Source organism: Talaromyces rugulosus, chromosome I, assembly GCF_013368755.1.
Source record: "Talaromyces rugulosus chromosome I, complete sequence".
Lineage (NCBI taxonomy): Eukaryota > Fungi > Ascomycota > Eurotiomycetes > Eurotiales > Trichocomaceae > Talaromyces > Talaromyces rugulosus.
In genome coordinates, this window is record NC_049561.1 from 605,597 (window position 1) to 619,542 (window position 13,946).

Sequence of the window (13,946 nt, forward strand, 5' to 3'; positions counted from 1 at the left end):
GGTTATATTCACCGAGCATGAGGGGTAGATGCATCCTTTGTGATGTATCAACTCAACCCGCGGAGGATATGCAGGCCTTTGTAAGCCGGATCGGCATCCCCGAGCCTGGCACTTCACAATCCATCCCTCCTGGAAGGGATCGTCCTCGAGACCTTGTATCCGTAGGTTGGGAATAACCTCATGTCTGACGCGGTGGTTGCTGCGGCAGCCGGCCAATCAAAACAAAGGGCATCACGGTTTCCTGATTCGGAAGGCGGTTTGGTGCAGCAGTGGGTGGGTCCACCCACGCGTGTGTTGACATATGGGAACTCCAAAAATAAACATGGGATGTTCCTTATCCACGCGCAGCAACACCTTGGTATGTGCCCCTTGTTGATTCCCCTGTCGATTGGTTTCGAGTTGTAAGCTATCACGGACATTTTGCTAATCTTAAATCATGGTAGTTCTTAGAATCAAGCTTTTTTCTTCGTCCTGTTCTGCTTCTGCCTCTGCCAGCAATGGCCCCCCGCGCCCCCAAGCCCGTTCGTCTCCCAGTTCAGGTGCATGTTGACCTATCCTGACGTTCTTGTAGAAAACCCCAACCCGTCGTGGGCCCTCGGGCTCTACTCGTCGTGGCCGCGGTGCTCGCCGCCCTGCTCTGGTAAGTGCTTCCTTGAGAGGCTCCTAGTCGGCTTCGAGTCGGTTCCTAGTGGAATGGCATAGTGCTTTGGTATCCCGAGTTACCGCAGTTGTCTCTGGGACTTCTCGTAATAGTCATCCAGCAGTTATTAGATCATTGGCTAACAGGTTTGAATAATAGGAGAATGTTTTTACTCCCCCTGCCGTCACCACCGAGGAGCTTGACGCACTCCTCGCTGTTGTAAGTAGTTCGATATAGGCTTTCTCAAATCGACCTTGGTTTCCCCCTCCTAGTAGGCTCCGTCTCGGGGCCTAGGTGGATAGTATATGTAGTAGATACTAATAGGTATATCCAATTTTTAGGAAGATTCGGACTTGTCGTCCCTTGAGCCCGATGCCGACATGACCGATCGCCTTGAGTCTGGCCCTGCCGGGGATGCCACTTCGGCTCCCTTGGCTGAAAACATGGTGGAGGATGCCGATGAGACTCCTCGTCATACACAGGCCGCCTCTGAGACGCCTGTGCCGGTGGCTTCTGCCCCGGGTATCCCTGATGTCCTTCTGTCTGGCGACCAGCCAGACTTTTCGGGATACTATGACCCTCAATCTGGGGCTCCTTTGTGTGCGCTCGGAGCACGCGGTCTACATCGGTTGACTAGTCAGGAGTCAGCTCGATTGGCGAGGGTCCCTCCTGCGTACTTTGGTGCCGTCCCTGTGGCGGATGAACGCTTAGTACTTTGGCAGAGCCACCCCTGTTTGCGTTGTGCAAAACTGGTGGGCCGCCACCAGAATTTCTGCGTGCGGCGTCTGCCAACGGAAAAGTGTTGTCGCTGTTCCTGTTTGGGAGTAAAATGCGATTCTATACCAGACTCGCAGTTGGCCTCATTCCGCATTGTGCAAGCAATGTTCCGCTTGGGCGTGTCTCCAGAGGCCATCCGGGCAGCCGCCGATTGGGTTCGGGTTGTCGAGGGGACGCTCCGTAGGGAGCCATCCTCGTCACCCTCTCAATCGCGGATTCGCTCGCTGGGACCGTCCGAGTCGGACCGAGTCGCAGCATTGGAAGCCCGCCTTGACCGGATTGAAGGCACCATGGGCCAGATTCTTCAAATCTTGAATCGGCAAGTAAGTGTAATCCCTTTTTGGCGTTTGCTTTCAATGGGGCTTTTGCCTAGTCTAGTACTGATGGTAATAGAATGAATATTTTGGCATTGCGCCTGCCGCTGTCCCTGCTGCTCCTGCTTCCCCTGCCGCCCGCCGCCATGGCGGTGTTTTGTGGAGTCCTCCTGCGTGGGGTGGTCCTTCGGGACAGTAGTTTAGTCTTGGTGGTTGGTTTTCTTTTGTTTTTTTGAATAATGAAATCTTCTTTCTCGTCGTGCGATTTCCTCGTAGAATCCTCGTTAAACCTGAAACCCGGTGGGAAAAACAGGAAGAGTGATTCCGGAGCACAGCCGGCTCCCTCTCATGGCCAAGTAGTAATCCTTGTTGGTGGTGCCAAGGGGTGTAGTGGAGGCGAGGAGGTCATATTTATATACTAGGACGGTTCCGAGTCGGAGCCTTTGTGGCTCCTAGTCGGCTTCGGGTAGGAGGCCCCAAAGTGATGAAGACCAAAAAACCTGTTCTTAGGAAAAGGGTCTATCTTCTTTTTGCTTTGTAGGCTGCCGACTGGTGATATTCCTCAAGGAGTTCCTTTGCATTGCCGAGGTCTTCTTTATCCAACCATTTGTTCTCATAAGAAGGATATCCAAGCCATTTTACCAAGTACTTGGTTCGTCCGCGGTAGGTGCGATGGTTGACGATGGCTTCGATTTCCCATTCTTCTTCGTCATCCACAATAATCGCTTGTGGTTCCCGTTCACTTTCTTCTCCTCTCCGTGGATAATACGGTTCTAATAAGGAGACATGGAAAACAGGGTGAATTCGACGCCAATTCGCCGGTAGCCGGAGCCGGTAAGCTTGCTTTCCTATCCTTTCGATAACCTCAAAGCTTCCTTCATATGGGAAGTCAAGCTTCTTGTTTGGCCTAAAGGATTTGAGGTTTTTCATGGATAACAGCACCCGGTCACCCACAGCGTACTCTTTTAGTTGGTGACGTTTATTGTAATAGGTGGCTTGCACCTGGGTTGCTTCTTCAAGATGAAGCTTCACCTGCTCCCTGATTTCTTTTAATTTCTCGACGCGCTCTTGCGTCGATTGAACCGTGGAAGGTTCAACATGGTTATCAAAGGGAGGCTTCGGGTCGAAGCCGACTAGGCCCCTAAGTGGGGTCGTCCTAGTGCTTGCATGTTTCGAGTTATTATAAGCGAACTGAGCTGCTGACAAATGCTGCGCCCAGTCATCCTGTCGCTGGTTCGTATAGCAGCGCAGATAGTGTTCCATAACCTGGTTCAATCTCTCCGTCTGGCCGTCCGTCTGTGGGTGAAAAGCAGTGCTCAATCGTCGCTTGATTCCGAACTGATACATCAGTTCGGACCAGAATCCGCTAGTGAAAAGCGATCCTCGGTCAGTAACGATGCTATCCGGGTAGCCGTAGATGTTGAAAACTCTCTCGGTTATTATATCTGCAAGTTCTTCAGCATTAATACTCTTCTTACAAGGAATATAGGTGCCCAGCTTAGTGAAGCGGTCGACAACGACCAATATAGAGTCATAAACTTCTTTCTGAAGTCTGCTCGGAGGCAGGTCTGTGACGAAGTCCATAGACAAGCTTTTACTCGGTCCTGAGGGGACCGGTAATGATTGCAATTGACCATAAGGTCGGTGCCTTCGCACCTTTGCAAGCTGACATATCTCACAAGTACGAACGTACTCGTCTATGTCTTGGTCCATCCTGGGCCAATAATACTTTCGACTTATTAAGTCAAGAGTTCTTGCGACGCCGAAATGACCTGCATATGGGTGGTCATGATGCAACTTCATGAGTTCACTCCGCAGAGCCATATCCTCTGGCACATATACCCTCTCGTGGTAATGTAGGAGACCGTTCTTAGTACTCCAAGCCGCCTTCGAGTCCCCGACTCGGTTCCTAGTTGCCTTCGAGTCGTTTCCGACTCGGTTCCTAGGTAGGTTCCTAGTTGCCTTCGAGTCGTCTTCGACTCGGTTCCTAGGCGAGTCCGTTAATTTGGATTTGGAAATCCCGTCCGCCGGAACCATCTTCCGCTGAGAAAAGGCGTCCCCTTCCTGCAGCTTCCGTACTAGGTCCGCAGTTGACGGCGTCAAAGAGCCAAAAACGTCCTCGGCTTGCATTGCTCCAAGTGCAAGTCTTCTCTGGCAACGGCAGGCTCCGGAAACCTGACCGTCTATACGCAAATCCGTACTGGGGCTCTCCCCTCGGGATAAGCTTGCCCTACTGGGACTATCCTCTAGAGATATCAAGCTTGCCAGCCTTATGCCGGACTCCAATGCGTTCAATTTCAATTTGTGTTGCAAAGTCGGTAATAATCCGACATCTTCTTCTCCCTCCCCGTCTTCAAAAAGTCCGGGCGTCGGGATGGAGCGTCTGAAGGGTTCTTTACCCCAGGCTTATATTCAATCTCGAAATCATAAGCCGCTAGAAGCTGAGCCCATCTGGCCTGCTTTGCATTCAACTTCTTCGCAGTGAAGAAGTAAGTTAAATTATTATGGTCTGTCTGCACCCTGATGGGGTGCTTGCTACCTTCAAGGTAGTGACGCCATTTCTGGAAAGCAAATACAATTGCTCCCAATTCCTGGTCATGCACCAGCCAACGACGTTCTGTCTCGCTGTGCTTTTGGCTTAAGAAAGCAACTGGATGCCAGTATACTCGGTTTCTAGTCGGTTCCGAGTCGGAGCCGACCCGGGTCCTAATAGGATCCGTATCGGAGCCTGGTTGCAGAAGTATGGCTCCTCTTCCAACCTTCGAGGCATCCGTAATAATCTTGATTCTCTTCTCTGGGTCAAAGTGTCTTACCACCGGAGGACTTTTGAAAGCGTCACGAAGCTCTTCAAAAGCCTTCTTTGCTTCCGGAGTCAGTTTGAACCCACGAGTCCCCATTTTGGGATCTCCTTTAAGCATCTCAGACAGCGGTGCTGTTATGGTTGAAAAGCTTCTTATAAATTTTCTAAAGAACCCAGTAAAGCCCAGGAAAACTTGGATCTCCTTTGCAGACTTTGGTTCAGGCCAGTTCCGAATAACTTCAGTTCGTTCGGTGTCCATCGAGGTTCCTTGCTCGTCAATGACATAGCCTAGGAATTTTACCCTCTGCTGCATCTCTTCTAGGTATGTGCGCAGGTGTTCCAGTTCTTTCGCCGAGCATGGGTAAAGGGGTCCATAAGGAGGGCCCTTTGCACCTGGTTGCAACATAATCTCATGATTGACATTCTCAGGAGGCAGGGTTGCCGCCTCCTTTTCTGAGAATACATCGGTGTACTCGTTATAAGTGTCCGGAAGTTTTCCTTCTTCTGGTTCGACTGCTTCTGCAGATAGGAAGAACGTGGTCGCTGTTCTTGCCAGCAGTCCAAAGCGTCGAGGCGTCTCAATTTTAATCTTGGTGGGCAATTCTTTACTTTTTCGAAATTGCCACTTTTGCCCGCGCCAGGTAAGGATCATGGGATCTTCGTCCCAAAGCCAGGTCTTCCCTAGGATGGCTTCAAATCCGGTCATGTTGATTACATAGAACCGTAGGGGATAGTTCTTTTCTCTCCCCTTTGTGTCAATAACCGTGGTGTCAAGGTTGAGGATAGCGAAGCAAGTAGTGACCTGCCCGTCAACGAATTTGACAGGTTGTTCTAGGTTCCGAGTCGGCTCCCAGCCGGCTTCGAGTAGGAACCTATATGATATAAAATTCTCGTCTGCTCCAGTGTCGAGCATGGCGGTCACCTCGGATCTTGCTTCGGGAAGGTTCAATCTTATGTGAATTGGCATAGCGAAGTTCTTCGAGTCTTCCTCCTTCCTCAAACTGGCAACCACGGGCAGTCCTCATTGGGTTTGCTCTTTGTCAGACTGTTTCTCAGTCTCCTTTTCCTTTTTTGTATGGGTAGCATTTAGCTTCGGGGGTGAAATTGGATTCCCTTCAGCGGTTTTGGTAGCTTTGCACTCGGTGGCATAATGGCCAGTACGATTACAACGATAGCAGGTCACTGTCGACTTGTCCTTGTTCTTTGAGAAGGATTTCTGCTTCTTCTGAGATTTCTCTCGGTCGTTGTGATCTGATCTATATTTTCGCTTTCGAGTCGGCTTCGAGTCGGAACCTTCTTGGTTCCGAGTCGGACCTTGGCCTCCGGAGCGATTGTTATTCTCATTTTCGGCTTTCCTTTCCAATCTCCGCTCTTGCTTCTCGATTTGATACAATCGTTGAGCGGTAGTAATTAGGTCCGGAAGCTTCGCTGGGAGCGTACCCATTCTCGTGATATCCGAACGGATCTTTGGCAACAGCTTTGCCAGGAAGATTCGATATTTGAAGAGGTCTTCGGCCGGTGGAGGCCCGCCACTTCCTTCTCTCGCTTTCTCGTAGAGAATCGAGAATTTGGAATAAAAAGCCTCAGGGTCTTGTCCATTTGACTGTGTTAGGCTTAATAAAGCCATAGCGCTGTTGATTCCTCGGTTCTGGGGGGATTCAATCTGGTCCTCCAACCAGGTTCGGAAATCGTCAAAGGTAAAAGATTGCAAGTTAATCGAATTTTTCTTCTCTCTCCATTGGATGCGGTGGTCTCCATCAAGCCAAGCGGCAGCATATTGGACTTTACTTGCTTCGTCGGGGTAGGACCGGGGACGACTTGAGATGTTGTTTTCCACATCCTCAATCCATTCCTCGAATTCCTTGATTGATTTTGAAGCGAAGCGCTTGGGGTCTGGAACCTTGGTGTCACGACGTTCGCTGGTAGTCGCGTGCGACGGTCCGGTGGTTCTGAGTCCTTGTATAAGGGCCTGCAGCATCTCCATGGTCATGTTGACCTGTGGAACAGCTTGTGGAGGTAATTCTTCGGAAGTCGCATCCTGCGCCGGTTCAGTACTGGTATGGTCCTGAGCCTCTTCCTCCTCGTGTACAAATCCCGGGTTAGGAACTGGAACAGTTCCCGGTTCATCCGGTGTTGGAGAAGTCATGCCTCGTGTAGTCACCATCGTCTCGGAGTCGATTCGGATCCTCGTGGAAGCGGTTTATAATGTAAAGTGGGTGGTGTCTGAAAGACTTATATATGAGGGAGTTGGAACCTACTGGGCTCTGAGGGGGTTCCTACTAGGAGTCGAGGCAGTATATAAAGTAAATAGATATGGGTTATATTGATATAGAATAAACCGCTTGAGCCCCTTCATCCTGGGGGATGGGGTCTCAAGCTTATAAGCCTGATCTAGATGAGATCCTACTTCCTAACAGGGTTATATTCACCGAGCATGAGGGGTAGATGCATCCTTTGTGATGTATCAACTCAACCCGCGGAGGATATGCAGGCCTTTGTAAGCCGGATCGGCATCCCCGAGCCTGGCACTTCACACTGCACTGATTACACACCTAATATGCCTAACTTTAAAGATATAAAGATAAATATAACAGTATTTTCCTTTCCTGATAGTAGAGCTAGGGAAATATAATATCATTCTTAGATAAATGTAGATAACAGAGCATAGTGTCTTAATAGACTATCACTATTATTAATTATTTTAGCTAGAAGAGGTTTCTCTAAAAAATAAGCTGTTATCTAAGTAAGACCTCTTTATCCCTAAAGTAATCCTTTCTTAACTAAAGAAAGTTTCTATAGAGTATTAGAAGGATACTGATTGATGAGATAGTCTTTTTAATAAAGAAATTAGATAGGAGGCTACTAGTAAAGCACTATGTGAGACTATATCTGTGGATATTATCTCTAGATCACATTGGACTAGCCACCGAAAGGAACAGCTTATAGTGTTAGTAAAGATGAATTAATAGTTGAGTAGTACACATAATAATCTCTTTAAAGAAAAAATAAATCCAGTATATCACTAGAAATAAGCTAAGCCTGTGAAATCAAAGCCTAAGGTATAGATAGCACTTATTAGGGCTATAGGATTTATAAGATGCTTGAAGGATAAGAATATAACCATCTTTATAATAAGCTTCTATGAAATTAAAAAGGTTATATAGAATAAATAGAAAGACTATTTAGGAATTAAGAATAGACTTCCGCATAACCCATTTTGGGTCGAAGGTCACGACCCAAAACCCAACCCGGTCTGGGTCTGGGTCGAAGCTTCATAACCCAGGCCCAACCCAGGCCCAGTCACTGGGGCCCCAGAAAACCCAGAAATAACCCATTTCGACCCAGTTCCGGCATAAATTATGGTATAATTATTTAAATTACACGCCGTCATTTTTCCCGTTTTGATGTTTACACTGAAATAGAACACTTTCTACCAGGAAATCAATGAAATCTTTAAGGAATTTCTTAAATATGAAAAGGGCATATCGAATTCACTGTTGCTTATCTTTTACAATGCCTCGTTCTACATGGAAAGGCCGTATCTACGGTGTGGTGGGAAAATGCGCATCTATCGTCGTACCGATGTAGTTATATATGTTAAACATATATTCACACATTATACATTTCTACATGAATCAAATAAATATTTCGGGGAATATTAGAATGTATTGAACTGTTTAAATGTTCTACTGTTGTCAGAATATCAAACCGTTCTATTGATAATTCCGACGCTTGTCAGAATACCTAGATATCTACATTTAAGTCGAAGGCTTCAACTTTGAAAGTAGGACGGGATGAATTTTTTTGGCTAGGCTTGGGGAAACTGGGGTGGGAATTGGGGTTTGACTGGGGTTTGACTGGGCCTTGACTGGGTTCTCTGGGTTGTCTCTGGGCTATTACTGGGTTATTACAGGGATAATGCATTAGGTCCACATAATATCAGTATACCAAACCAATGAATGAGAGGACAAGGATTCATTCCATCTGACATATCAATTAACTTGACTTTCTCATTTTTCTCATTTTTCTAATTGTAGTGCTTTTCCATCTCAGTATGTTATTCATATTTTCCCTTTACCTCTCCCCTTCGTGATGCTTACATATCTTTTGTCATGTCTCAAAGCCAGCTTTCCGACTTCACATCGTCACTTTATAGTGGAGATATTGATGATCTTCCATCTCTCTCAACGCAACAAATCACTCCATCCGCAAGTCATCATACAATTGATTCTGGCTTCCACCGGCCAGATGACCTCCTCGTTCCTCCTTCTTTGATACGTGTTGGACCTGATCGCCGGAATAGGTTTGTTCTCTACGACAAGATGTCACACAACGAGTTTATCGACTGGTGGTTACAGACGGACTATGGGCGGAAAAGAAAGATCAACTGGGATTCACATCGCCACACGGTGATCTGGAATAGCTACAACCAGGTTGCTGAGGGTGTAGATGGCACACCAAAGGTCATGTGCAAACGCTGTGGAAAGATTCTTGAGCATCCTTATTCCCTGAGTCTGAACAGTTCCGGCAAAGCGCAGTATCACGGCACATCAACAATCCAGAAACATCTGAAGACAGCTGGGTGCCTACGGTCGGAGAAGGGAAAGAAGGCAGAGATTACAAAGTTTCTCCAAAAAGAGGTATGTTTTAGACTGTGAAACGATACTTAGATACTAATCTATGGTATGTCTTCCTAGGGCGAAATCTCAGCAGATATACCCTTTTTACAAGAGGACTGGGAAGACGATATCTTGCAATTCCTGACTCTCAATCGGCTACCATTCCACCTCATCGAGCATCCATCATTTAAGCGGATTATCTACAAAGCGCGTTCTGCTCTTGTCGCTCCAGTGATCCCGTCTGCCGATACAATCCGTCGCCGATTAGGGAGCTTGGTCAAAGACCGGCAGCAGCGGGTTCTTCGTACGCTACCTGCTGGTTCAAAGATATCTATTGCGCTTGACTGTTGGACATCTCCATTCTCGCAGGCATTTATGGCGATCACTGGTTATTTTATCGACAGTGATTGGGTTTATCGTGAGGTGCTTCTTGGTTTTAAGCCACTTCACGGTACACATACGGGGTCTTACTTAAGTGGTGTTCTGATGGAAACCCTGGTAGAGAACAACATTGAAGATAGAGTGTTTGGGCTGACCACAGATAATGCATCAAACAATAAGGCATTAGCTGCGTCTCTCCAACAAGCTTTATCAGATGGTGTCATTATTACACGAATACCATGCCTTGCCCATGTTATCCAGCTCAGTCTTAATCAGCTTCTTGTTCGGATTAAGGCAGTTCCATCCAATGAATCCGCGGAGACAAAGTGGACAGAGAGTCAGTCCAGGCTGGTTCAAGAGAATGCGAAGCAATGTCAGATCTCTTCTACATTGAACAAAGTACGTTATCTTGCAATTTATATAAATGCAAGCCCCCAGCGCCGAGAGACATTCTACAATCTTCAGACAACAAACGTCAAGATTGTTCCCATCCAAGATGTGAAAACACGATGGAATTCTACATTTCTTATGCTTCGCCGGGCCAAACGGCTACGTGCTATCTTCTCTTTATTTTGTGCAGAGTATGACTGTGAGGAGATGCTACTTAGCGAGCACGAGTGGCGCCAAATTGACTATCTTCTCTGTATCACTGAGCCGTTCTTCGATTATACAACCCAGTTATCAAAGACTCGAGACGTCACTGCCCACTATGTGTTCAAGATTTACAACCGACTTTTTGATCATCTTGAGCGATCACAGACACAGCTACAACGGAAGCGTGTCCCATGGAAGAAACAAATGCTGGACGCACTGGACGCTGGACGGACCAAGCTTGATGAGTACTACGCTCAAACCGATACTATTCGAGGGCATATCTATGCCGTCAGTACGATGCTTGCACCAGTGAATAAATTTAGATTCTTTCTCTCTAGCGATTGGGATCAGAAGTGGCGAGATATCTATCGCAACGCCTTTCAGCAAGCCCTCATCCCATACCAAGCGCAAGTAAAAAGTCAAAGCCAGGATGCATACAGCTCTCACACTGCAGCTCAACCAAGCTCAAGGCTGGAGGAGATGCTTGATGGAAAGGATATACAGCCACGAGCGATGACTGATGAAATTAGTCAATATCTTGATAGTGGTCAGTGATTATCCACTACCTATGTATTGCTAGTTCACTAATCTTAAACTAGATACTGTTTCTGTTGGGCCACTTATCTTTTGGAAAGAGCATCAATATCGCTTTCCAGCTATTGCCGCCCTTGCGCGAGATGCGCTCTCCTTCCCAGCCACTGGTGCAGGAGTGGAACGCCTCTTTAATACTGCTCGAGATGTTTGTCACTATCGTCGTGGGAGAATGAAGACCGAGACGATTGAGGAGTTGATGATGTTTCTTTGTACATCCAAATTCGATATAGAGGCACAGGAAGCAAAGCTTCTTGAAAAATTCTTCTCACAGGATGAGCTTGAGGCGGCGAAAGAAGAAAGGGAAGAGAAGCTTAACAAGGATGAGATCAATCCAATTAGTGATACAGAGGAGCAAGAGGATGAGCTAGAAAATGGACCAGAGAATGAAATGGAGGATATAGGACTAGATACGACTTCCTTATCTGCTGCTGAACCAGATAGTCCAGGCTCACCGTCATTACCACCAACCTGTACACAGACACGGGTATCAGGGCGGAAACGTAAGAGCCGGGAAGATGATATATTTGAATATCATTAGTTAAATATGTAAATTCTAAATAAAGGCTTTTCTTTTACCTTTTTTCCTAATAAATCTGTAAAGTAAATACTCAAAAATACAACTACAAAATGCATAAGTTATGCAATTAGAATTCTTGGTATATTTGTTATGTTTGTAACCCAATTTGGGGCCCCAGGCCCAGTACTGGGTTACCCAGTCCAACCCAGACCCATTACTGGGTCGACATGTTTGACCCAAAACCCAACCCAGTCTGGGTTGGGTCTGGGTTGGGTCTGGGTTTTACTGGGTCGTGCGGAAGACTAATTAAGAAGCTAACTAAGATTAGATAGAAATTATCTGAGAGATATCAGGAATATATAGATGTATTCTTTAAATAGGAATTAGATAAGTTTTCAGATTATAAAGACTATAATTATTGGATTGAGCTAATCAGCAAGTAAGAGCTAGATTACAGCTCTTTATACTAAATGAACCTAAAAGAGCTTGAGGCTGTATGAGAATATATCCTAGATAATCTAAATAAAGGTTTTATTGTGTCTAGTAATATACTCTTTATATTATTAATTCTTATAGTAACCAAGCTAGATAGAGGATTTTAATTTTGTGTGGATTATTAGAAGCTGAATACTTTAACTAAGAAAGACTAATATTTACTGTTGCTAATTAAAGAAGTTTTTAAGTGGTTGAGTAAGGCAAAGATATTCACTAAATTGGATATATGGTAAGGTTTCTATTACATTAGAATGAGCTTGGAGTCAGAGGACTTGACAATCTTTTGATATCAATATGGAATATATAAGTATAAGGTGATGCTTTTTGGGTTAATAAATAGACTAGTAACTTTTTAGTGATTGGTGAATAACATCTTTATGGACTGTCTTGACAAATTTCTAGTAGTATTTATTGATGATCTATTGATTTACAGTGAGAATAAGTTTGAGCATCAGGTATATGTGAAATTTATGCTGAAAAGATTAAGAGCAGCTGGGCTGCAGGCTGTAATCTATAAATATGAATTCTATATCAAAACTATACAGTATCTAGGATTTATTGTTATGCTAGAAAAAATTAAGGTTGATCTAATTAAGATTAATACTATTCTAAAATGGATAATTCTAGGAACTGTGTGAAGAGTATAATTGTTTCTAGGGTTCTGTAATTTCTACTGGAAGTTTATATAGGAATATAGTTGGATAGCTAAATTTCTGAATTGTTTAACTTGGGTAGATGTTCTTTTTATCTGGGATAATAACTGCAAACTGGTATTTGAGAAGCTAAAGAAGTTATTAACTAAGGCTCTAGTGTTATATCACTATTAATCAGAATAATTGATATATGTAGAAACAGATGCCTTTAATGGGATGGTTATAATAGTTTTATCGCAGTGTTATAAGAATAACAAATGGCATCTAGTAATATTCTATTTAACAATAATAATGCTAGTTGAGAGGAACTACAACATTTATGATAAAAAGATACTCATAATTATCAAGGCCCTGAAAGAATAGAGACCCAAGTTAATAAGGCTTTAAAAGGAGAAATAATTTAAGATTCTATCTAATTACTAAGTGTTAGGGTCTTAGCCCCTGGGATACTCAGGCTTCGCTCTCGTAGAATAACCGCACCTGGTCCGCACCTGGTTCGCCATAGAAGAACCCCCTGACGCTACACCAGATTCGCTAGGGCGCCCCCGGGACCCACACTCGCCTGTATCGACATTCGACAATGCGAACCCCTGCGAACCTTTTCCTTCTCTTTCTCACGTTCGAATCTACTCAATTCCTGGACCTACATAAGGCCAGTAAGACGGGACCTAGCCCGTAACACTAAGCTCTTGAATACTTCATATCTATAAAGTTATTAAACATCCAATAGATAAAATAGTATAAATTCTTATATAAGTTTTACTTCACTCTAAAATATTAACTAGACAAAACTAATATACTTACAAACACCTTGACCCGATAATATAGTAATAAAATAGACAATCTAGACTATTAGAAAAGGATTCTACTTTTAAAAAAAGTTTTAGATAGCAGAATTATTAAGAAACTAAACTATAGAAAGTATTTATAGGCTGATAACCTGGGAATAAAAATCTATATAGTTATAACTAGGACTGATCTGGTACCTTATGCTATAATAGCTAATAAATAATATACTGCTATAGCTAAAATAAAAAAATAAGTAGAGTACTCAGGAGAGGACTGGTAAATTATTAATAAGATAGTACTATTTAAAGGCTGCTTATATGTTTCTAAGGAAGGAGATCTATGTATATATTTATTAGATAAGATCTATTACCAACTATTTACTGCTTATTCTAGAAGGATAAAAACTTGGAGCTTAGTTAAAAAATATTATTATTAGGAGTTATAGAATAAGAATATGAATTGTTATTTAGATAATTATATAGTATATAAGTAGATAAATACTTAGAGAGATCTATTTTCTAGACTACTAAATCTATTACCTATTCTAGATTAATCTTAGCAATATATTTTAATAGATTTTATAACTTACCTGTAGGACTATAAAGGATATAATATAATATTTATGATTATAGATTAACTTAGTAAAACATTAATATTAATATCTTATTAGAAAGAGACTATGGCTAAAGAAATAGCCTAGTTATAGTTAAAGAATATACTCTACTAGACAGGACTCTCTAACTCTATTATATTAGACAGAGATAGTTAATTTA

At 44.0% G+C, this 13,946-nt stretch overlaps 3 protein-coding genes across 3 annotated transcripts; 2 read left to right on the forward strand and 1 right to left on the reverse strand.

Moving 5' to 3' along the window:
* Positions 1-497: 497 nt before the first annotated feature.
* Positions 498-1,930, forward strand: TRUGW13939_00187 (uncharacterized protein; the record flags this gene model as incomplete). Its single annotated transcript, XM_035483399.1, has 5 exons — positions 498-521; positions 572-640; positions 800-859; positions 982-1,740; positions 1,811-1,930. The coding sequence occupies 5 exons, from the start codon at positions 498-500 to the stop codon at positions 1,928-1,930; spliced, it is 1,032 nt and encodes a 343-aa protein (XP_035339292.1).
* A 3,622-nt stretch (positions 1,931-5,552) lies between these two features.
* On the reverse strand, positions 5,553-6,695 carry TRUGW13939_00188 (uncharacterized protein; the record flags this gene model as incomplete). Its single annotated transcript, XM_035483400.1, has 1 exon — positions 5,553-6,695. One exon carries the CDS (start codon positions 6,693-6,695, stop codon positions 5,553-5,555), a length of 1,143 nt encoding a protein of 380 aa, XP_035339293.1.
* A 1,948-nt stretch (positions 6,696-8,643) lies between these two features.
* On the forward strand, positions 8,644-11,257 carry TRUGW13939_00189 (uncharacterized protein; the record flags this gene model as incomplete). The annotated part of the gene is made up of 3 exons (XM_035483401.1): positions 8,644-9,171; positions 9,229-10,672; positions 10,725-11,257. 3 exons carry the CDS (start codon positions 8,644-8,646, stop codon positions 11,255-11,257), a joined length of 2,505 nt encoding a protein of 834 aa, XP_035339294.1.
* Between the last annotated feature and the right edge of the window lie 2,689 nt (positions 11,258-13,946).